We start from the raw sequence: 25,221 nt of genomic DNA, 5'->3' as shown, positions 1-25,221 counted from the left end.
GTTGAGCGTTTTCTTCCCTTGGTTTTCTGTATCCAGATCTTTGCACATTTTGTTGTAATATTTGACTTTGTCTTCTCCAACCTACCTTTGAAATTTTCTGTTCAACTCTTGGACCTCCTCATTTCTTCCATTTGCTTTAGCATCACTACACTGTAAATTAAGTTTCAGTGTCTCTTCTGACATCCATTTTGATCTTTTCCTTCTTTCTTGTCTTCTTAATTTTTGCTTTCTTCACATTCTTGATGTCATCCTACAACTCTTCTAGGCTTCGGTCTTTAGTGTTTAATGTATCAAATCTTTTATTCAGGTGATCTCTAAATTCAGGTGGGATATATTCTGGTTCATATTTTGGCTCTGTGGACTTATTTTCATTTTCTTTAGCTTCATTATGAATTTGCAGATGAGTAATTGATGGTCTCTTCCACAGTCTTCCCCTGGCCTGTTTTGAGTGAATATGTATTGAATTCTTTGGACCTGTGGATGTGTTGGAAACTAGAGCTTTATTTTCTTACCTCAATGAGGTAATGCCAGTGTAAGACAGGTCCTAAGTTCACTTCTCATTTTAAAAAGAGCAGAATAGACACAGTGACACATGTATGGGGGCAAACAGGCATCTTTTGTGGATCATGTACAAGCCTAGTAGTGCTTAGGACTCCTCACAGGGAGGTAATCCAAGGCTGAGATCCTAATTTGAACTTTTAGCCTCAAGAACTGGGAAAGAAAAGAAAAAAAATTAAATTATTTAATGCCACCCAATTGTAGTACTTGTATTAAAGCAGCACTAGGTAACTAATTGGGCTGCAATTCGAAACTACCAGCTGTTCCGTGGGAGATGAGGCTTTCTGTGCCTGTAAAGATTTACAGCCTTGGAAACCCTGTTCAGGGTTGCTATGAGTCAGAACCGACTCCACGGCACATAACCACCAACCACCACCAGGTAACTAATAAGACTAGGTTGAACTCCATTAAAAATATATATATATTGATAACTCTTAATATTATATTTAATGAATTAAATATCTCTAACATTCAGTGTTTCTAACATTGTTCATTTAGGGGTGTTTTTTTTTTCTCTGCAAAATCAGATTTGAAAAGTTAAATCATATCTGTAAGAATCAAATTTTAAACTTGTGAATATTTTTACATTTGCTATGGAGGGTGGCCTGGAAACATATTTAGAATTTTCTGAGCTCTACTATTAATAAAGTTAAAAGAAAACCTAGTGTGATTAAGCAGTGGAGCCACATTAAATCTGTATGTGAAACACTCACTATGCTTATCTCTACTCTAGATATTGCTCTGAACCCACGTTCCACATTCTGAATTCAGTGTATAAAGTTAAACATTGCAGAAGAGCATAAAAACATATCTGATGATACAGATAAATAAGACTGAAGTATAGTAATGAACAAAGCTGATAAATTTAATATGTTCATGTCTTTAATGTTTGTGTTACTGATACAACTGAACTGTTTTATGGTGAACTGTGAGATGCTACAAAAATATTTTCAAATTTTAAAACTATCAGCAACTTAAGAAATAAAACTTTATGCTGTAGTGCTGTATTTTAACACATCAAGATTAATATTAAATTTTCTTAAAATATGAATTGCTTTCAGGCAAAGTTATTATCTATGCAGGAAGCCAGAGAAATTGCAGTTCAACAGTACAAAACACTGGAAGAGGAAATTCAGACACTTCGAGTTTACTACAGGTAAAATTATTTTAAGCCTCTTGTGAAATAAGTGTAGTTTGTTTGGCAGACATTTATACCTGGTTTTACAATGGTGAATGAGGAAATATAAACCTCAGTAAAATTGAATAATATTCATTTTTATAGCTTAAAAATAATTCATTCGTAAACATTCATGGTTCTACTTCTTTCCCTTGTTGCATTTGTTAAAATTGCACTCCCATCAGAATAATAAAATTTGCATAAACGTTTCAGTTGTCTAAATGGAGCTCAATTACCTGTTAGACTATTTGACAAGATAAATGATGACTGAAATGATATCTATTTTGAACATTGTATTAATATCAGTAAAAGAAAAGCTCACCTATGATGATATAAGAAGTTTCTAAAGGAATATCTTAAAGAATTTTTAATAGACTTAATGTAGACTTCTGGAGTGGTTGTAAAATCCACTCAATAGATTATATCTATCATGTTATTGTTGTTTTTTTTTAACTTTATATTGTGAATTGAGTGAAGGTTTACAGAGCAGATCATCAGTTTTACATTCAGCAAATCATACCCATTGTTTCATCTCAATGATTGCAATCTCTTCTATGCAACAATAGTTACACCACTTCCTCCCTGTGGTTTTATTTCCATCCCACCATCCTTCCCAACCCTTCTGAACTTCGTCCTTAGGTAAATGTTCTTTTGGTCTTTAATGGTTTTCTGTTCCATGGTGAACATACCTTACTAGTATTGTTGTACCTCCTATATACCTATCTACCATTTGGCTGAAAATTGGGCCACATGGGTTAGTTCCATTCCAGACCTGAAGGATTGTCGAGGGCCATAGTCTCGGGTTAATTCAGTCTCTTTCTAACCAGTAAAATTATGAATTTTGTTCCACATTTGTGACCTTCGAATATGATCCCTTTCAGAGCAATTGGTCATGGTCTCTGGGCACTGTCTTGTTTTTCTGATCTCAGAGTTGTGGAGACTGATGTTGTGGTGTCTCATTAGTCCATTGGACTATTGATTCCAAAATCCTCAATTTTCATTTTGTGAAGTGGGAATAGTAGGCTTAAGTATGTATAGTGTTATGATAGTGTTCAATAAATGTTATAAACAAGAAGTCAAAGAGGTTGAAGAAAAATTTTAAAGTATGTCACTGAAACCAAAGAAAATTGCCAAAAAGTTAAATGTTGCTTACAGAGTAAGATAAGGATGAAAAATATTCTTTTATGTTTGCAATTGGGTTGTCGTTAGTATCCCCCAGAAGAATACTTTCAGTAGACTATTAAATATAGCAGCTAGTTTTCTGTGTATTGAGTAGTGATTAAGAGGTAAAGAAGCATAGCAGTTTAGACTATGTTGTTGTTGTGAAGTGCCGTTGAATCGATTCTGACCCATAATGAACCTGTATAGGGTTTTCCGAGGAGCAGCTAGTGAGCTTGAACCACCAACCTTGCAGTTCGAAAAGGCTTTGCAGTCTGGCTCATTAACTCACAGCGCCACACCAGGACTCCTAGTTTAGACTAGAAAATTGAAGTATGATAGTTATAGTTGAAAAGAAGAGGTCTATTAAAGGTTTTGTTTTTTGAGTTTGAAAAATGGGAGATATTTAAATCATGTTTATAGAGTAAATGGAAGTAAGCAATACAGAATTATTTGATGACACAGGACTCTAGAGGAGGTAGGAAGTGATGGAATATAGAGCATCTATGTAAGAGTTTTGGAGTTCTGGTTTGGTGCTGTGAGCTAATGCATCAAGACTGCAAAGTTGTTTGTACTGCAAAGTCAGTGGTTCAAGCTCACCAGCTGCTTCTAGGAAACCCTATAGAGGATCTCTATGGGTTGGAATCAACTCAACAGCACATAACAGCAAATGGAAGAGTTTGTCTTAAACAGAAAGATGGTCACCTTATACTTATAGACAAGAAAAAAGAAGAGAAGAATACTGAATGTGGATAAATGTGAGTCCACAAATAATGGTTTCATTATGTGATTCTGTAAAGTAGGAATTGGTGTAGTCTTCTGAAAATGAGAGGGAAGGAACCTTTGAAGGGAATGATGAGTTAGGGAAGCTACTAAAAGGAATGGAGAGAAAGTGAATGAGGACAAAGAAATGAACATACTCAAGCAATCGTGAAGACATAGCGAGAGATAGATGTCATAACTTATTTAACAGTGTTGTTGTTGTTGTTGTTGTTGTTGTTAAGTGCTGTTAAGTATTTTCCAACTCAAAGCAAACCTGTGTAGGATTTCTGAGAAGCAGCTGGTGGGTTTGAACTACTGAAATTGTGGTTCACAGTCCAGTGCTAATCCTACAGCACCACATCAGATGTATAAATTCATTTAATTATCATAGTACAGAAGGCCAAGAATGGAAATGAATCAGGATTATGGATTTACATAACTTAATGACAAAGAACAGACAAATTGAAGGACTAGAAAAATAGTTGATGAAATGACAAATGATAAGATAGGCTAAAGAGGTCAGGAAATACAGTTGAAGGGACATAAATATCTTTTTAAATGGAAGAATACAGAAACTATGCATTTTTTAGCAGAGTTAAATGTAATTGAATACGTAAATTTAAGGATGGATAGAAGGTTGTAATCAGAAAGTGGAATGTTGGTATCTATGATATCAGAAGTACAACTCACTTCTGAGTAATGGCAGTGTTTGAGGTATTGCCTTAGAAGTGGATGGTTGAAATTGAGAGGTAATTAGGACCACTAGATATGAAGTCAAAGACCTGAAACTGAAGTATTGAACATCCATATAGATTTTGTCACTCAAAATGTTGACGTATGTTGGGATACTCACTCTAAGTACCATAATGGAAAATGAACTCAATGTAGATACATAAGATCTATATATTTAAATGAAGAGTGGCATATAGCCAGATATATCAGAAGAATAAAATGGTTTTATGTATGATGCATGGAAAAATGTATAGCATCCACTCAAGAGAAATATGAAGAGAGCTTTCCTCTTCAAGGCAATCCATGTTCCTATCAAGGCAAACCCACCATTTGTCTGTCAGTTTGTCATACTGTGGTGGCTTGTGTGTTACTGTGATGCTGGATACTCTGCCACCAGTATTTTGAATGCTGGCAGAGTCATCAAGGTGGACAGGTTTCAGCTGAACTTCCAGACAGTCTATTGAAATCCTATTGAGGAGCAGTGTAACATTATCAGATACGGTGCTAGAAGATGAAAACATTATGAATACCACCAGAATACTGTCAGATACCATGCCTCAAGTAGGAAGGCACTCAAAAGGTGACTGGGGGAAAGCTGCCTCTTCAAAGGAGAGCTGACCACGATGACAAAATGGAGTGAAGCTTATGGGAACTTCAACTGCTGTGGGGTACAACTCAAAATGAGGAGAAAAAGATATAAAAAACTACTGATAATTGAAACATGGACTGTAAGAAGTATACATCTTTGAAAACTGAAAGTTGTCAAAAATGAAGTGGAATGCAAAGATAGATTGATATCCTAGGCGTGAGTGAGATGAACTTGACAGGTATTGCCCATGTTGAATATGACAGTCCTATGGTTTACTATGCTGGGAATGACAAATTGAAGATGATGTCACATTCGTCATCAATAAGAACATTTCAAGATCTGTCTTGAAGTATAATGCTGTTTGTGGTAGAATAATATCCATACACGTACATTGATTGGATTGGGGAAAAGATGAGGCTTTCTTCTACTCCCACAAAACTTTGCAAGCCTTGGAAAACCTATATAGGGTCAGTATAAGTCAGAACTGACTCCACGGCACTTAACAACAACAAAAAGGGAAGATCAGTTAATACAACTGTTACTCCCAATTTCTTCACCGAACACTAAAGTCAGTAAGATTAAATTGAATTCTACTTCTTCAGTCTGAAATTGATCAAACATGCAATCAAGATGCATTGATAATTACTGGTTATTGTTATGCAAAGGTTGGAACAAAGTTGAAGGTGAAAAATACAACTTTGGTGATAGATATGCTGGAGATAGCATGAGAGATTTTGCATGAACAATGACTTATTCATTGCAAAACTTTTTTTAAAAAAAAATAAACAACAACTATACACAAGGACCTCACCAGATGGACGACGCAGAAATCACATTGACTACATATGAGAGAGGAGACTCTGGAAAATCTCAAGATCATTGACCACGGGCACACTGTGTAACAGACAGCAAATCGCTTATATGCAAGTTCAGGCTGAAGCTGAAGAAAATTAAAATAAGTCCACCAGACCTAATTATGACCTAGAACTTATCTCACCTGAATTTAGAGATCATCTCAAAAGGAGATTTGATGCATTATACACTCATGACTGAAGACCAAGTAGTTGTGGAATGACATCAAAAACATTATACAGAAGAAAGTAAAAGAAGACAAGCAAGAAGGAAAAGACTAAAATGGATTTCAGAAGAGATTGTGACAATTATTTTCCAGTATAGAGATGCTAAAGTAAAATAAAGAAATGAAGAGGCAAAAGAGCTAAACAGAAAATTTCAAAGAGCAGCTTGACAAAACAAGTCAAGTATTATAATAAAATGTGCAAAGACTTGGAATTAGAAAACCAAAAGAGAAAAACATGGTAAGTATTTCTCAAGCTGAAAGAATTATAGAAAAAAATCAAACCTTGACTTGTAATACTGAAGGGCACTATAGGCAAAGTATTTAATAATGCAGAAGGTATCAAAAGAAGATGGAAGAATATACAGAGTCACTTTACCAAAAATAAATGGCCGGTGTTCAACTATTTCAAGAGGTAGCATATGACCAAGAGCCAATGGGACTGAAGGAAGAAGTCCAAGATGCACTGAAGGCATTGGCAAAGAACACGACTCTGGGAATTGATGGAATACTAATTGAAATCTTTCAACAACTGATGTAAGGCTGAAGACATAACATTACTCATCTCTGCCAAGAAATTTGGAAGATAGTTACCTAGTCAACTGATTGGAAGAAATCCATATTTGTGCCTATTCCAAAGAGAGGTGACCCAACAGAATGCAAAAATCATCAGACAATATCATTAATATCACATGCAAATAGAATTTTGCTAAAGATGATTCTAAAACATCTGAAATAATATACCTACTGGGAACTGCCAGAGGTTCAAGCTGCATTTAGAAGAGTATATGAAATTAAGGATATACTTGCTGACATAAGATGGGTCTTGGCTGAAAGCAGAGAATAACAGACAGGTGTTTACCTGTGCTTTTTTTTTTTACACTTTTAAATCAAAGAGTTTTATTAGGAAATGTCATAATAAAATATATAAGCTTTATGTAAGTATGTCTTTTAAATATAAACATGAAAACAAGAATTTAAAGGAACCCATGATACAGGTAAATAAAATGTATTATGTTACTATAGTTCTTTATTTCTCAGAAGAATTTAAGAAACAGAGGGCAGTTATCTTTTCAGGATAATAGTTCTTAAAGGTAGTATACTGTTCAAATCTCTCTTGTTTTTCAATCTGTGGCATGACTTTAAAAACTGATCCTTGATCATATTAAACTTCTGCTTTTCATGCACCACTCTGGCTGTGTTTGTTCCATCAAAAGATTCTTCTATACAGATGAATCAATACCATGAGGCCTCGAAATGGCTTTGGCCTCATGAACTGAAATCATCTGACGGTCCCAGTCAAACTCTGTAGCATGATATTTAAGAAAGCCCAGTAAGAGGGCCCCAAGATTTGATTCATTCTTTGAGAGGTGTAAGGAAGAACATTACATGGAGCTTGATGTTCAAGGTACAGCTGTATAGCAGGACTAAAAGATTCTGGGTACATTTTTTTGAGGGATGGAAGAATGGGTTCAGGTAGGGTTTGTAAATAGTGTAAAACCATCAGCACAAGCCTATAGCTGCTTAAAATACTACAACTGGCATCATTTATTGCATGGTGACTTGCCTACTTCTTAATCAGCAATACTAACGGATATACTTGATTTTCAAGGTATACATAAGCTCTGAGAAGGAATGTGTTTCCTATTCCAACAATATTGTTTACGTTCAAGTTGAACTCCACACAACTGACTTTATCCCTGAACTTAACACTTGGCACTTTTGCTCGAATCAATTGAGGTCTCTCAATGTAGCCAGAAAGTCTAGTACAGAAGTGTTTATGGACTAAGGTGAGTATATGCCATACTTCAGTCTTCTGATTTACCTGAACAAAACATGGCTCCTCTTCAACTACTAGGCATAAATCACTATCACTGGTCCGAGTACCAAATCTGTTCAAAGAGGACCCAACCAAAAAAAATCTGCTGTGTGGAAATAACAGCTGAATTTCTCTTTGAAGCAAATTCCGACAAAGTTCTTTCTTCTTTAAATAATTTACTTGCTGCTGACCTGTTTCAAATAGCTCCACTATCTACTGACTCAACTTATCTTTGGCCTCTGGCAGTGTGATTTCTCTAGGTTCTAAAAATGCTGTTTCTTGAAAAGGAGGAACACATCTGATTACATCTGGTACATAGTGTGCATGAAACATTGGTGGCATTGCGAATCTTCTTTCACCTGATAAAGGCACTATCTGGTTAACCATAGTTGGTTCTTGGTGGGGCGAATAAAAATATTGCCATTTACCAGCAAGAGGAAGGTTTATTTCATTGCTTAATCTCTTCCTTCCTTGAAATAATGGGGAGGTTGAGGTTTGTATTGGACAGACATTTCCATATGCCAACTGCTACAACGACACAGCTCTATATAAGTCTGCATTCTGAAAGCTGAATTGTGCATCTATAAGCTGCTGGTGTGAATAAAGAGTTGGTGACAGAGCAAAGAAGTTATTGTATTGTTGATGGTGGGGATTGAAGGGAGAGCGACCCAAAATTCAGGAGTTTGGGAATATGCTCTTGTGCACCAAAAGTGAACATGTATTTTTCTACCTTAGTTCTTCACCACCCTTTGAAACAACATGCAAGGGTCCCAAGCCAATCTTCCTCTTTGGGTTGGCTGTCCTTGGAGTAGTGCTGAGCAAGGCCTATGACACTGCCCTCCCAGGAGCTCCTATAACCTGGTATGCTGGATCATAGCTTTCACCCAAGCCAAAAAAGGCAGTTGCCCGAGGGCTGGCTAGGCCCAACTCTGTGGACCCCAGCCACGATGGCCAGGGGAGGCTACTTGTGCTTTTTTGACAATGAAAACACTTTTGACTGTGTGGATCATGACAAGCTATGGATAACATTACAAATAATGAGTATTTCAGAATACTTAATTGTTCTCATGAGGAACCTGTACATAGACCAAGAGACACAAATCATTCTAACAGAATAAGGGACACTGACTGGTTTATAATCAGGAAAGGTGTGGACCAGGGTTGTATTCTTTCGCCATACTTACTCAGTCTGTATGCTGAGCAAACAATCCAACAGACTGGATTAAATGAAGAAGAATGTGGCTTCAGAATTAGAGGATGACTCATTAACAATATGTGATATGCAGATGATACAAGCTTGCTTGCTGACAGTACAGAGGACTTAAAATACTTACTGATGAAGATCAAAGAGGCAGCCTTCAGTATGATTGCACCTCAATGTAAAGAAAACAAAAATCTTCATGGCTGGACAAATAAATAACGTCATGTTAAATGGATAAAAGATTAAAGTTGTAAGAGACTTCATTTTGCTTGGATCCACTATCAACACGCACAGAAGCAGCGGTCAAGAAATCAAATGACATATTGCATTAGGCACACGTGCTGCAAAGACTTCTTTAGAGTGTTTAAGAGCAAAAATATCATTTTGAAGACTAAGGTGTGCCTGACCCAAGGCATGGTATTTTCAGTAGTCTCATATGTGTGGAGTCCTGGTGTGGTGCTGTGGGTTAATGTGCCAGACAAATCCATTTGAACAGTCACTCCTCGGAAACCCTATACAGGGTCGCTATGGGTTGGAACCGACTTGACAGCACTTAACAACAACATATGCATGTGAAGGTTGGATACTGAATAAAGAAGTCCTTAGGAGAATTGCTGCATTGAGTTCATGTTGAAGAATTTTTTTATGTTTCATGGACTGCCAGAAGAACCAACAAATCTGTCTTGGAAGAAGTACAGCTACAATTCTCCTTAGAAGTCAGGATGATACTTCACCTCATATTTTGGACCTATTATCAGGAGGGACCTGGAGAAAGACACCTTGCTCAATAAAGTGGAGGGTCAGCAAAAAATGCAGAAGACCCCAAGGAGCTGGATTAGCACTGTGGCATCAATTGTGGACTCAAGCATAGCAACAGTTGTGATGATGCCACAGGACTGGGTAGTATTTCATTCTGCTGTGCATAGATTTTCTATGAGCCAGAACTGACTTGATGGCGTTTATGTAACAACAATATCATCAAACAAAAAGGTACAGAAAATGTTTCGTGATGATGTACATTTTTGTTGTTTTATATTTTATTGATGATAAAATAAATACACAAAATTTATTTTAAATGGAATCGTTATATCCCTGTAAAGCTGTCCAACACTAGAAAGTTAGAGAGGTAAGCATCTAAAATGAGCAAACTTAAATTCACTTAAAACATAAATTTTGATTGTTTTATTTAAATGAACATAAACAATATTTCACACCTAAATAGATGATGTTTACAAATCCTTATCTAAACATTACTAGTATCATGGTAAAATCCAGTAATATGAAAGTATTATATTTTTCTCAAAGTTTCCTATGTTATAGATGGGAATAAAGTTCCTCTTTTGTGTGATGAGGAACCTAAGACTGATTTTGTAATTCTCTGAGAAATATGGAAAAAACTCACAGATAATGGTTTATGTTTACCTAGCTTTAAGAAAAAACCATATGCTTTCAGTTATTCAAATCGGCTTTATATTTAAGCATGAAAAGAAGATTGAAGAAATACACAAAGTCCCAGTAACAAAAATAAATAATGTTCAGCCATTTTAACAGGGAGTATAAGATCAAGATCCAATGTTACTGAAAGAAGAAGTCCAAACAGTATGAAGACTTTGTCAGAAAACAAGTCTCCAGAAATTTATGGAATATAAATGTGGAAATCATCAGACAATATCATTAGTATATGCAAGTAAATTTTTGCTGAAGATCATTCAAAAGTGATTGCAACAGTTCATTGATAAGAAACTGCTAGAAGTGAGGCAAGACCTGGGGACTCATGGACTCAGAGTCAGTGACACATCCACAGAGGACTAGAGTGGAGACCGAAGCAACCAACTGATAAGAAGAGGGCGGACAGACGCAGGAACACCCACATCTGCAGATGATACCCACTTGCCATGGCTCCAATGATGGGACGAACAGAGCTCAACCCGAAGAAGAGAGAAGAGGGAAAAAAAGCATCATCTGATATAATTTGATAAACTGGACATTCACCTATAAATGCAGTAGCTCAAAAGAGGAAACAAATCCCTGCTCCAAGAATTACTCCCACCCCCTCCACAAAAAGAGTAGATAGGGATGGGCATCTTGAACATTGACTAACCAAAAATGGGAAAAGGGATACAAAGGTAAGAAGTGACTGGCTTATAAGCTTTCAAGAGGGAACCTAGATCCACAGGGTGGGGAGGATGGTAGAGTGTCCAGTGAGTAGTATCCGACCTGTCTAGGAAGGGCAGATGAAAAGAAATGTATATGGGTCCCTTGGGATGCAAGGGTGAATAATTGTTGCCAGGACTGACTGTGAAGACTGGAAATGTAAATCTGGACATTTTATAGCAAGGAGGGGAGTGATTAACCTTTCAGTCTAGGAGCGGAGGACCCTGGGACCATCAATGGAGAAGACCGGAGAGCGGGACCCCACCCAGAGGAGCAGTGAGGCCTGAGACTGAGACAGAGAGGATGACGTGAAGAGAGAGGATGATGTGAAGAGATGGAGTTGCTGGGGACTAGGGATCCAGAGAGGGAGAGGGGCTGTGTGCTGAGCACCGTGAGGGGAGGGTGGGCGGGATTGCAGGGTATACCCTTTGGTTGGGTGATGATTCATGGACAGGATGATAACTATGGCAATAAGACGACGTATGATGGAATGAATGTAAAACTAATGTTCCCCCATGTAGACTATCACACAATACACAATAAAACATTTAAAAAAAAAGAAAAGAAAAAGAAACTGCTAGAAATTCAAGCCAGGTTCAGAAGAGGACATGGAACTAGGAATATCATTGCTGATGTCTGATGGATCTTGCCTGAAAGCAGAGATCAGTTAAGATGTTTACTTGTGCTTTATTGACTATGCAAAGGCATCCCAACTGTGTGAACCATAACAAACTATGAATAACATTGTGAAGAATGGGTATTCCAGAGCACTTAATTGTGCTCATGAAGAATCTGTACACAGATCAAGAGGCAGTTGTTAGAACAGAACAAGGGTATACTGAATGATTTAAAATCAGGAAAGTTTATACAGCACCAGGGTTGTATCCTTTCACCATACTTATTCACTCTGTATGTTGAGCAGATTATCCGAGAAACTGGATTATATGAAGAATGTGACATCAGGATTGGAAGAAAACTCATTAGCATCTTGTGATATGCAGAAGATACAACCTGGCTTGCTGGAAGTGAAGGACTTACGTACTTACTGATTAAGATCAGTATGGATTGTACCTCAAAGTAAAGAAAACAAAAATCCTCAGCACTGGAACAATAAATAATACTATGATAAATAGAGAGATGATAGAAGTTGTCAAAGATGTCTTTTGCTTACATCCACAATCAACACTCATGGAAGCATGAGTGAAAGAAATCAAAGGATGTATTGCATTAGGCAAATCTGCTGCACAAAACCTCAAAAGAAATAGCAATTGTGAGAGGATAGTGCAGGCCCGGGCAGTGTTTCGTTCTATTGTGTATAGGATCATTTTTAATCAGAACTGAACCAAAAGCACCTATCAACAACAACTTATATGTATTGTCACGTTAAAATTAGTTATCAGTAATTTTTAAAAAATAAGATTTCAAAAAATAGGAATAGAACAATAGTTTAGAGCCAGGAGTGAGTCAAGTCAGTATAGGAGAGCTTGCATACATAATGGGAAGTAGCAAGATATAAGTCTCAAGTCTGACTCTCAGCTTTCTTACAACCAAGTAGAAGTAAATGTAAACTAGTATTAATTTTATGTTGTTGATGTTGCTTAGTCCCGTTGAGTCATATCTGACTCACAGGGTTTCCAAGGAGCGACTGGTGAGCCTGAACTGCCAACGTTGTGGTTCAAATGACCTTGCAGTCCAGTGAATTAATCCACAGTGCCACATCAAATATGTTGATGCCTTTCAGTCTATTTTTGATTTCGATTTTTACCAATTTAAATTTATTAATTAGAATAACGTTATTCTCCCCTTTTCCTTCCCCAAACCATTTTCTTTTGTTTGGTTTGACTAAGAGCTATTGTTGAAAAACTTATAGAGAGCAAGTACTTAATTTTTTCTCTTTCTGAATTTCTCTATTTGCTCTGTTTCCTTTGAGTTTTAGAAAAGTTTGAGGGTAAAAAAAGAGAGAAATATTGACCTTTTGTTCTTTTGGCAGAGTTATAGTCAGGGCCTTTGAGGTGGCTGGGTAGGTGTATTAGACTTATGTTTATACCTGACAACTCATTTACGCTGAAGGAGAAGGGATACCAGGAGAGGAAGAATGATACCAAGATTTAAAATAAACTTTACTTATTTTGAAAGTGCTATTAAGGAGCTCTGGTAGCGTAGTGGTTACGAATCGGACTGCGAACCTTAAGGTCAGCGGTTCGAAACTACCAGCCGCTCCGCGGGAGAAAGATGAGGCTTTCTACTCCCGTAAGGATTTACACCCTCGGAAACCCTGTACAGGGTCGCTATGGGTCGGAACCGACTCGACGGCACTTAACAACAACAACAACATTAGTAAAATATTAGTACCTCCTTATTACTGTGTCTAATGCTAAATCTATTTGAAACGGCTTTGTTAGTTTTATTCTAAATAGTTTCAGCAGAGAAGGATCTTAAACTTATGAGTTAGGTTTGTATTTAGTAATGATTTTTTCCTGTTGTTGTAAACCAGTAGTGCTGCATTCCTAAGTTCAGGAGGCATAATAATAACCTAGGGAATGCCTAAGACTCAATGTTTGCTAATTTTGTAGTGCTTCCTTATATTTCTTTTGCTTAAAGAAAGTGTAAAGTATTTAGACCAGTGTTATTTGTTGCCAGTAGACTAGGATTACTTACTTGCCTTAAGAGTAGCAGTTAATATGTAAACATATTGTTATATATGGGAATTTGTGATTTTATTCAGACCATGATAATGTTCACCTTTAAGGCCAAAAATATCAAATAAAATGTTCTACATTCTGAGGTAGTATGTTTCCTATGGGACTCCTGGTATGACGCCAACTGTAGAATAAGCACCGAACTGCAAATCATGAAATCTGTGGTTCAAGTCCACCAGGTACTCCTCGGAAACCCTTATACAGGGTCATTATGAATCGGAACCTGTTTGTTGACACTTAACAACAACAACTGTTTCATATGATTGTACTACTATTCATTTTCATATAAGTAACATATGTGTCTGACAGTGAAAACTGGACTAAACACTTCAGAGTAACAGAAGCCAAAAGTCTAGAGTCATTGTGCCGTACACTGAAAAGTACTGTGACATTCTTTATTTCCTTGTTACTTTTCTTTTTCTGAATTTTCCTTATGGCACCCACTCTTCTTGGAATGCTCCAGCTCTGATTCTCACTGAGTCTTCAAAACACAATGTAAACACAAACTATTCCATTAATCTTTCTTCTGATTTTCTAATCTACTTCAAATTCCAAAAATAATTATTCAACAATTATTTATCCAACAATAAATAGTTTGAGAGTTGGTCTCTTATGATACATGCTTCTGCTTCCTCATTCAACAGATTTTAAAAATATTTTGTTGTTGTGAAGTGCCATCTAGTCGGTTCCAACTCATAGTGACCTTGTACAGGGTTTCCAGGGAGCAGCTGGTAGGTTTGAACTACTGACCTTGTGCTTCACAGTCCAATGCTGATCCTATGAGTTATAGGTTATTAATTTAACATATTAAAGAATGAGTCGTGGTATGTCATTATTGGTTAATGCACAGGATGCAAAGTCGGTTTAAACTGCAAGATCAGTGGCTCAGGATTACCAGCTGCTCCTTGGAAACCCTATACAGGGTCACTGTGGGTCAGAACTGACTCGACAGCCCTTAACAACTACAGCAAACAAACAACAGAGAAGTTGAGGGACTAGTAAAAGAGCTGATGATACGATAAAAATAAAGTTAGCTCAAGAGGGCAAGAAGTGAAATTGAAGGGACAGATACATTGAAGAAAAAGGAGGAATCCAGAAAACGTACAGATATAGAATACCATGGGGTAAATGTAGTTGCATATTAAAGAAAGGAAAACGTTGTAGTCAGAAAGTAGATTATTGCTGTCTAAGATGTCAGAGGTGAAATACTTAGTCCTCAGCAATGGCATTGCTTGAGGCATTTCCTTAGAAGTCTTACCACCCATCCTAGGGCTTCTGTTTTCCATATAGCAGGCCTTTGGTAAATATTTGTCAAACAAATAAATAACCAATCAAATTTTGACACTAGGTTGAAAGTTCCTTCATATTAAAAGTTTTTGTGTTTTTTTTCTGTAATGTAGTAGTCTGCATAGTGTATATAATAAGAGCTCAGTGATAAATACAGGACAGACAGAACAAAATGGTGTCTTTATATGTAATAAAGCAATTATATTACCTGCCAACAAAATTTCCTTTTTTTCCAGCTATATAGTATTCAGATATGCTAACTATCATCACAAACGTTTGTTTTGGAGTTCATATTTCTTGAAATCTAGAATAATTTTTTTAAAAAAGAAACAAGAAGCAAAATCATTGGCCAGTTTTCATTATAGTATTATTTCTTATAGTGAAAGAAAAGTAGAATTTCTCCCATGGATGTTTTATTTAGAGTACATATTAGTTTAAAAAATTAGATTTGTTCCCAAAATGAAAGTAGAAAGTCCTGGCAACTATGGTCTTTAGGATTATGGCATGGCATGTTCATTTCAACAGTTGACTGTGGTTGACTACAAAGGAGTTAGGTAGCAGTGGTTACAAGTTGGGCTGCTAACCTCAAGGTCAGCAGTTCGAAATTACCAACAGGAGAAAGATGAGGCTTTCTGCTCCTGTAAAGATTTAAAGCTTTGGAAATCCTAGACAGGGTCCCTATAAATCCGAACCGACTGTGTGCCACACCACCACCACCAAACAGGCATGTCGCTCTGCCTGCCTACTTCATGCATTAAAAGCTTCTGCTTGAACGCTGGAGCCATTAAATTTGTGTCCCCAAGGGTGTGTTGTGAACTTATTTATTTATAAAAGGGATGTTTGCAAACATATATGAGAGCGCAGTGGCTTCATATCATAAGCACTAGACTGCAAACCACAAGGTCTGCAGTTGCAGCTGCCATTACGCCACAGGAGAAAGATAAGGGTTTCTGATCCATTGAAGATTTAAAGCCTTGGAAAGACTATACAGGATTGATTTGAGTCGGAACCGACCTCATGGTACTTAGCAACAACAGTATGTGTATGTATGTATGTATTTATGTATGTACTTATGTATGTATTTATGTATGTAGTTGTTGTTCTTAAATGCCATCGAGTCGGTTCCGATCCATAGTGACCTTGTATAGGAGCAGCTGGTGAACTTGAACTGCCGACTACATGGCTCAAAAACTGACTTTGCAGTCCAGTGCATTAACTCCCAGTGCGTGTATTTGGCTAGGTATATATTTGGTCCCTGGTCTGGCTCCTGGCTGCCTTTCTAACCTCATTTCTTAGTATGTTTCTACTTTTGCTTCGCTGCAGCCAAATATTCTCATCTAAGATAGTATGACAATTGTTTCTTCTACCTGGAGTGTTCTACCCCCAAAATATCGAGAGTTCACTCATTCACTTCACTCAGCTTTTTGCTTGTCCCAGACCACACTAACTAAAATAGTCCATTACTGTATAATCTCCATCCATATCTGATATGCTGAATTTTTATTTGTTGAATGCCCTCTAGAGTGTCAGGTCTGCAAGAATAGAAATTTTATTTTGTTTTTCACTGCATCTTCCAGATAAACAAGCTTGGTATATCTTTGATGCTCAATGAAAATTTCTTGAATGAATGAATGCATCTATGTATTTGTTGCTATGGAGTCGTTTCTGACTCCTGGTGGCCCTGTGTGCACAGTAGAACTGTTCCATAGCCTCTTCAAGGCTGGTACCTTTCAGAAGCAGAGAGCCAGACTTATCTTTTGAGGTACCTTTAGGTGGGTTTGAACCTCTGGGCTTTCAGCCAGGAGTTGAGTGGTTAAGTGTTTGTTCCAACCAGACACTCCTTGTAGGTGTTTAAGCATCATAATATATCAGAAAATCAGGTTATCTGGGAAGTAGAACTGTATCTAGCAGTTATATTTGTGTATATATGATGAGTGGGAGAAGAGGACATTGTAACTTTCATTCAAACCCTGAGAAAGTATTTGCATATTTTTATGTGCATGTCTTGGTGGCATAGTGGTTAAGTGCCTGGCAGCTAACCAAAAAGTCGCAGTTTGAACCCACCAGCTGCTTCATGAGGGAAAATATGACAGTCTGTTTCACTTAAGATCACAGCTTTGAAAACCCTCTGGAACATTTCTCCTCTGCCCTTTAAAGTCCTTATAAGTCAAAATGGACTTGATAGAAATACATTTGGTTTTATATTTTTATTGATTTATTTTTAATTTAATTTTTATTTACAAATAAGGATGAGGTTAAAATTATATAAAAGACTGTCATTCATAATAACTTGCAAAAATTAAAAGTAGTTTCAAAATAAATGAGCATGAAAAATAATTCTGTAAAACCTACATGTTTGTGTTTTGGTATACAAACACACAGAGAGAGATGTTTATTGTTGTTGTAAGGTATTGTCGAGTCGGTTCTGACTTATGGAGAACCTGTATAGGATTTCTGAGGAGTGGCTGATGGGTTTGTACCTCCAATCTTGTGGCTAGCAGGCCAGTGCTTATCCTACAGCACCCTATAGTAGTACCACACCAGGATATATGTTTGTTGTTGTTAAGTGCCGTTGAGTCGTTTCCGACCCATAGCGACCCTGTATGTTTAGATGACGATAAAGTTTACTTTCATTAATAGTTTTTTTCAGTGTTGGTGCTTTACAAAAGTCAAGAAATATAAAGGAATTAAAATCTAAATGTTCACTTATAGTTTCAAAATGATATCCATAAATCATAACCTCAGTTAGGTTTGCCAAGTATTTAAAATTATTTTATTGCGGTATAATATAGTTCACAAAGAAGTAGCTGCTTTCAAACTATTTTTAAGTATATTTGTTGTTGTTGTTAAGTGCCGTAGAATTGGTTCCAACCCATAGCAACCCTATATAGAGGTTTCAAGGAGCAGCTGGTGAGCTTGAACCGCTGACCTTGAGGTTTAAACGGACTTTGCCGTCTGGTGCATTAACCAACAGCGCCACACCAGGGCATTGTAGGAATTCAAGGACTTATTTAAAATAACTTTAAAAGTAAATGTTAAGAAAATAGTAGTAACTTTAGCAGAGATATTATCCTGAAAATTCTTCTGCTACTTATTAGAAGCCAGGGCCCATAACAGGTTAAACAAAAAGAGAGTATTTCTTTAAAAATTCAGTCCTATGAACATTAGTGTAGCCAGAAATGGCAACGAGAGGACAGATTTTCATCGCATTTCAAGAGACTTCACTCAGTTGAATTAGATTGATTTAGGATATTTGAATTATAAATGTTTTATCTTTCCTTTCTATACCTGACATATATACATTATTAAATGCTTTAAAGGTTTTGTTGAATCTGAACTAGTTTAAAATATTTGACAAATGAAAGTAATAGCTAATAATTGAAAACCTTTGTTCAGGAACGTTCTGAATCCTTAACTACAAAAACAGTAAATAGCAATGTTAGCCTATGAACAAGATACAATGAATTGAGATCTTTGGGCTATTCTTGATTCCTATAAAGCTTCTGTAATAATGCCGTTCCTGTCATAAAGAGCTCAGTAAATATTGACTGATAATGATGATGATCTAGCAATATATTTAAGACTGGATGACACAGGCAGTACAGTTAGATATCCGGAACTTAACATTGCAATTTTGCCATGGGGCTCTTCCACCTGGGCCTCTCCCAAAAGGGTAAATGTTTACCTGCAGTTAGGCATTTAAATGTGTAAATATTCTGGATTCAATTATATATGAAGTAGCTAGAATTTTCTTTCTTTATATCATGAAATAATTGTTCTCCAAAGTTTGAATTGAGGTTCTGAAAGATTGCAAATATCAAAAAAGTCACGATTGAATGTTTTTTCTGCAATTCCAAGGAAGAAGTTGTTTTATCAACTCCAGTACTATAAAAGTATTGTACTGAATTGAGTACTCCAAGACCAATATTTTTTATGAAACTTCAGGATTTAATTGACGATTCTGTTAAATTGTTTAATTTTACATTAAATTCTCCCTTTGGGCTGATATAGGATTATCAGTGTTCTATTAATATAGTTTCAGATACTTCTCAAAATATCTTCTAAAACTTCCTGGTTGTGAACAAATCAGACATAAACAGTTTTTAATTACTATGTGAAACAACCAGGAAGTTCAAAAGCCTAGAGATATTTTTTATTTTAGTTTACTTTTATTAGAGAATTCCTAGCTATGATAAAAATTTTAGTTTACTTAAATCCATAAAAAAAGTTTAGTTATTGAAAATTTTCTAATATCTAAATTAAAGGAAGAAAGGTGAGACTTGAGAACAATTATATGCAAAAAGATGAGGATCAATTATTTGTTCAAGGAAGCTGGACACTTTTGACTCACAATTGAAATGTTGAATATGTTTTCTGGGTGTTTTGGTTTGCTTTCATTTGTTGTTTTGTTTGGGGGGTTTTGTTATTGTTGTTTTTACATATAAGCAGTCATTCTGATCTATTACCTGAAATCTTAAGGTAAAATCAAGGAATCAAATATTAGTGTCTTGCATCCTGACTTGATATTTAACAGATATTTCCCTTTAGTTTATAAGTAGCAACGTGAATAAAAGGTGACATGAATTGACAGAATTCAAATTATAACTCACGTTGTAGGAAGCGTCACATAATTTCATGATCTCTTTTCTTGGGTTTTCAATTTTATATTTATAAAATTGTTGTTTTGAAATCATACTTTTATTGTAATGTAGTATTTTAATTCAATACTAACACTAATTAAGACAGTGTACATTCTGACTTCTTAACTGCCTGATCTTTGGTAGGTAATTAACCTTTATAAGCCTCAAGTTCCTAACCTATTAAATATGGATTGTAATGATACCTGATTCATATTATTGTTGAGAAAAACCAAATGAAATTATGCTTCCTAAATGCTTTTTTCCAATGCCTGGGTACAAAGTTAGGTATTTCATAAATGTGACTCTTTGTCATTACCTCCACTCACATGTTTGTTTTACTTGGTGACTTGTGTGTTGCTGTGATTAGAAGCTATGCCACTAGTATTTTAAATACAAGCAGGGTCACCCATGATGGACAGGTTTCAGTGGAACTTCCAGATTAAGAAAGACCAGTTCTGAACGTTTAGTCACAGAAAACCATATGAATTGCAGTATAATATTGTCTGATACAATGCAGAAAGATAAACTTCTCAGGTTGAAAGGCACTCAAAATGTGACTGGGCAAAAACTGCCTCCTCAAAGTAGAATTGATGTGAATGGAGCAAAGCTTTCAGAGCCTTCATTTGCTGGTGGGGCACAATGCAAAATGAGAAGAAACAGCTGCAAACATCCATTGATAATCAGAAGGTGAAATGTATGAAGTGTGAATCTAGAGGAAATTAAAAGTCATCAAAAATGAAATGGAATGCATAAAATAGATATGTTGTTGTTGTTAGGTGCCATCGAGTCGGTAGGGACCCATAGCGACCTTATGCACAGCAGAACGAAACACTGCCCGATTCTGGGCCAACCTCACTACTGTTGCCATGCTTGAGTCCATCGATGCTGCCAGTTGGCCAATCCATCTCACTGGGTCTTCCTCTTTTTCTCTGACCCCTCTACCTTACCAAACATGGTATCCTTCTCCAGTGACTGGTCCCTCCTGACAATATGTCCAAAGTATGAGAGATGAGTTTGGCCATCTTGGCCTCCAAGGAGCACTCTGGCTACACTTCTTCCAAAACGGATATAATGGTTCTTTTGGCAGCCAATGACACTTTCAATATTCTCCTCCAACACCACAACACAAAAGCATCAATTCTTCCACGGTCTTCTTTATTCACTGTCCAGCTTTCACATGCATATGAGGTTATTGAAAACACCATGGCTTGGGTCAGGCACACCTTAGTCCTCAAGCTGACATCTTTGCTCTTCAATATTTTAAAAAGGTCTTGTGCAACAGATTTGCCTAATGCAATACGTCATTTGATTTCTTGACTGCTGCTTCCATGAGTATTGATAGTTGATCCAAGAAGAATGAAGTCCTTGACAACTTCAGTCTTTTCTCTGTTGATAATAATGTTGTTTATTGGTTCAGTGGTGAGGATTTTTGTTTTCTTTACATTGAGATGCAATCCATACCGAAGGCTGTGCTCTTTGATCTTCAACAGTAAATGTTTTAAGTCCTTTTCACTTTCAGCAAGCAAGGTTGTATTATCTGCATATCGTAGGTTGTTAATGAGTCTTCCTCCAATCCTGATGCTACGTTTTTCTTCATAGAACCCAGCTTCTTGGATTATTTGCTCAGCGTACAGGTTGAATAAGTATGGTGAAAGAATACAACCTTGTTGCACATCTTTCTTAATTTTAAACCATTCAGTGTTCCCGTGTTCTGTTTGAACAACTGCTTCTTGGTCCAGGTACAGATTCCTCATGAGCACAATTAAGTGTTCCAGAATACTCATACTTCGCAGTGTTGTCCATAGCTTGTCATGATCCACACAATCAAAAGCCTTTGTGTAGTCAATAAGGCACAGGTAAACATCTTTCTGATATTCTTTTCTTTCAGCCAAGATCCATCAGACATCAGCAGTGAGAGTCCTCATTCCACGGCCTTTTCTAATCTGGCTTGAACCTCTGGAAGTTCTTTGTCAATGGATGATTGTAGTCATTTTTGTATTACCTTTAGCAAAATTTTACTCGCCTAGGATATTAGAGAGATTGTCTGATGATTTCCACATTCTGTTGGGTCACCTCTCTTTGGAATGGACACAAATACGGATCTCTTCCAATTGGTCGGCCTGATAGCTGTCTTCCAAATTTCTTGACATTGGTGAGTGAGTGCCTCCTGTGCTGCCTCACTTTCTTGAAAGATTTCAATTTTTATTACATCAATTCATGGTGCCTTGTTCTTTGCCAATTCTTTCAGTGCACCTTGGACTTCTTTCTTCAGTATCATTGGCTCTTGATCATATGCTACCTCTTGAAAGCAGAGAATACCAGAAAGATATTTAGTTGTGCTTTATTGACTATGCAAAGGCATTCAACTTTATGAATCATAAAAATCTATGGATAATATTGCGATGAATGGATATTCCAGAATACTTAATTGCTGTCATAAGAAACCTATACTTAGACCAAAAGGCAGTTGTTTAAGCAGAACAAGGGGATACTGAATGGTTTAAAATAAGTAAAAGTGTGCCCAAAGTTTGTATTCTTTCTCCATACTTATTCAGTCTGTATTCTGAGCAAATAATCTGAGAAAGTTGATTATATAAAAAACATAGTACCAGAAATGGAGGAAGATTCATTAACAACCTGCTATTTGCAGATGACACAACCTTGCTTACTGGAAGCAAAGTGGACTTAAAATACTTAATGATGAAGATTAAAGACGATAGTCTTCAGTATGGAGTGTGCCTCAATGTAAAGAAGTCAAAAATTCTCAAAGCTGGGCCAATAATATTATAAATGCAGAAAAGATTGATGTCATCAAAGATTTCATTTTGTTTGGATTCACTGTCAACACTCATGGAAACAGCAGTCATGAAATTAAAGAATGTATTGCATTAGGCAGATTTGCTGCAAAAGACCTCTTTAAAGTGTTAAAGAACAAAGATACCAGTTTGAGGACTAAAGTGTACCTGACCCAAATCATGGTATTTTCAATAGCTTCATATGCATTTGAAAGTTGGATAATGAATAAGAAAGACTGTAGAAGAATTAATGCATTTGAATGATGATGTTGGTGAAGAACATTAGAAGTACCATGAATAAATATGTTTTGAAAGAAGTCCTCCAGATAGTTTCTTAGATGCAAGTATGACAAAATTTTATCTGTCATATTTTCACATGTTTTCAGAAGGGAACAGTTTCTGGAGAAGGATATCATTTTGGTAAGTGGAGGGTCATTGAGAAAGGGAAAGACCCCCAACAATATGGATTGTCACAGTGCCAGCAACAAGGGACTCAAACATGACCGTTGGTGAAGAAGGCACAGGACTGGGCAATGTTTCATTTTGTTGTTCATTGATTGGGTTGCTATGAGTTGAAACTGCCTCGATGACACTTAACAACAACAGCAGGTGGAGTTTATACTGAATAACCATTAGCTTTTGTTCAAGGGAATTTCTATTAATACATTTTCTTTTTTTCAGTTTTTAGGCTCAGAATGTCCTAATGTGACTGCAACATATAATTGTTGAGTTTTTCTCTTTGGGAAAAAGTTATTCACTGGAGTTGGGAAGCTTTATTTTGTTGTTGCTACATGACATTTTAAAGAACAGTAATTAGTCAAATTGCTTACACTTAGATATGGCTCTTTTTGTCAACATTTAATTTTCAGGAGTTACTTATTCACACAGAAATATTTTATATTAAGGACACCTAATGAGAATTAGAAATTTAACTATTTTTATTATTTTTATTTTAATCAACTGATAAAATATTTTTCCATAAAGTGAATTTTCTAAATATACTGGGATCTTGGCATAACACTGTAGGATTATCACTGGACTTGTTGTTGTTAAGTGCCGTCGAGTCGGTTCCGACCCATAGCGACCCTGTACAGGATTTCCGAGGGTGTAAATCTTTATGGGAGTAGAAATCCTCATCTTTCTCCCGCGGAGTGGCTGGTAGTTTTGAACTGCTGACCTTAAGGTTCGCAGCCCGATTCGTAACCACTACGCTACCAGAGACTAGTAACTGCAAAGTCGGCGGTTCAAACCTACTAACCAATCCTTGGAAACCCTATACATGATTGCTAGGAGCCAGAACCTACTTAAGGGCACTTACCAACAACAACGTTTTCAGTTAAAAATGTACTTTAGAATGTAATGTTAATGATAAAGTTCTAATTTTTTCTTGGTGTCCAGTACATAGCCCATCTTCTTCAGTTGCGTCATTGTGAGATATTATCCTTTTTACAATGAGGAAACTGGGATATAGACAGATGAACTGATCTGCCAGTGCCCGAAGCTTAAACATATTATTTAAATGTTTGAAACCTTAGCCAGTAATATAGATAACTTAGATGATGTCTTAGGGTGGATTCTTTAGAGCAGCAAAAACAGTGACAGTTATCTATGTATGTATAAAGAGAAGTTGATGTCAAGGAAATGCTTCACATCCTTGTAAAGAGTCCCAAGTCCAGGTCAGGTGAAACAAGATCAAGAGGTCAGATGTCATGCAGCAGGCAAGCAGACAGGCAGGCGTGGAGGTCCACCAGGTAAGAAGGCAGGCTTCTGAGAACTCTCAGAATCAGCCGGTAATAAAACAGGTCACTGGCTCTAGTCCAAACAACTGGAGGTTGGAAGATGTGCTAGATGTAAGATCCAGACCCAGCAGAGAGCAAGTGAACTTTTCCTCTGTATGTAATATATTGGAAGCAGGTCACACCCCTGAGAAGACTTCCTTTCATTTGATTGACTGCACATAGCAGTCCTCATAAAAGAGTTGATTAGACCATGTTAGATATCATTATAGGGATAAGTACATCATAACAACCAAACAAACCACTAAGAATACTGGTCCAGTTAAGTTGGCACAAACCTTAACTATCACAAATTAGTTGGAAAAATTCCTAGAAAGACACAAACTACTAAATCTCAATCAAGAAGAATTAGACAGTTTAAATAGATCTGTAACAAATGAAGAAATCAAAATAGTGATAATAATAATAATAAAAAACTGCTTCCAAAAAAAAGTCCAGGCACAGATGGCTTCATCACTGATTTCTACTAAGTGTTTAAAGAAGAATTAATAGCAGTTCTTCACAAAGTCTTCCAAAAGACAGATGAGGCGAGGGACTTCCCAACTTACTCAATTACACCAGTATTTCTTTTATAGAAAAATCAGACAAAGATATCACAAGACAACTATATGCCAATATCTCTATAAATATGGATGAAAAAAATTCCTCCTTTAGTATTGCTGTTAGTGATTGTCAAGTTGATTTCAATCCATCGTGACCCATGTGTGGTAGAGTTTGGTAATCCATCATGACCCCATGTGTGGTAGAGTAGACTGTTTGGTAGAGTTTGGTAATCCATC

At 36.6% G+C, this 25,221-nt stretch overlaps 1 protein-coding gene and 1 pseudogene across 1 annotated transcript in view; one reads left to right on the top strand and one right to left on the bottom strand.

Moving 5' to 3' along the window:
• Positions 1 to 25,221, top strand: part of MIPOL1 (mirror-image polydactyly 1) — a 369,629-nt gene that overhangs the window by 203,890 nt on the left and 140,518 nt on the right. The window contains exon 9 of the mRNA XM_006835500.1: positions 1,620 to 1,714. Within this exon, the coding sequence (XP_006835563.1) occupies positions 1,620 to 1,714 (95 nt within the window). The remainder of the gene's footprint in view (positions 1 to 1,619; positions 1,715 to 25,221) is intronic.
• On the bottom strand, positions 7,117 to 16,134 carry LOC102840153 (annotated as a pseudogene).

Source organism: Chrysochloris asiatica, unplaced genomic scaffold, assembly GCF_000296735.1.
Source record: "Chrysochloris asiatica unplaced genomic scaffold, ChrAsi1.0 scaffold00017, whole genome shotgun sequence".
Taxonomy (NCBI): Eukaryota; Metazoa; Chordata; class Mammalia; order Afrosoricida; family Chrysochloridae; genus Chrysochloris; species Chrysochloris asiatica.
The sequence above is the reverse complement of the archived record's forward strand: the minus strand, read 5'-3'. Positions and strand labels throughout refer to the sequence as shown.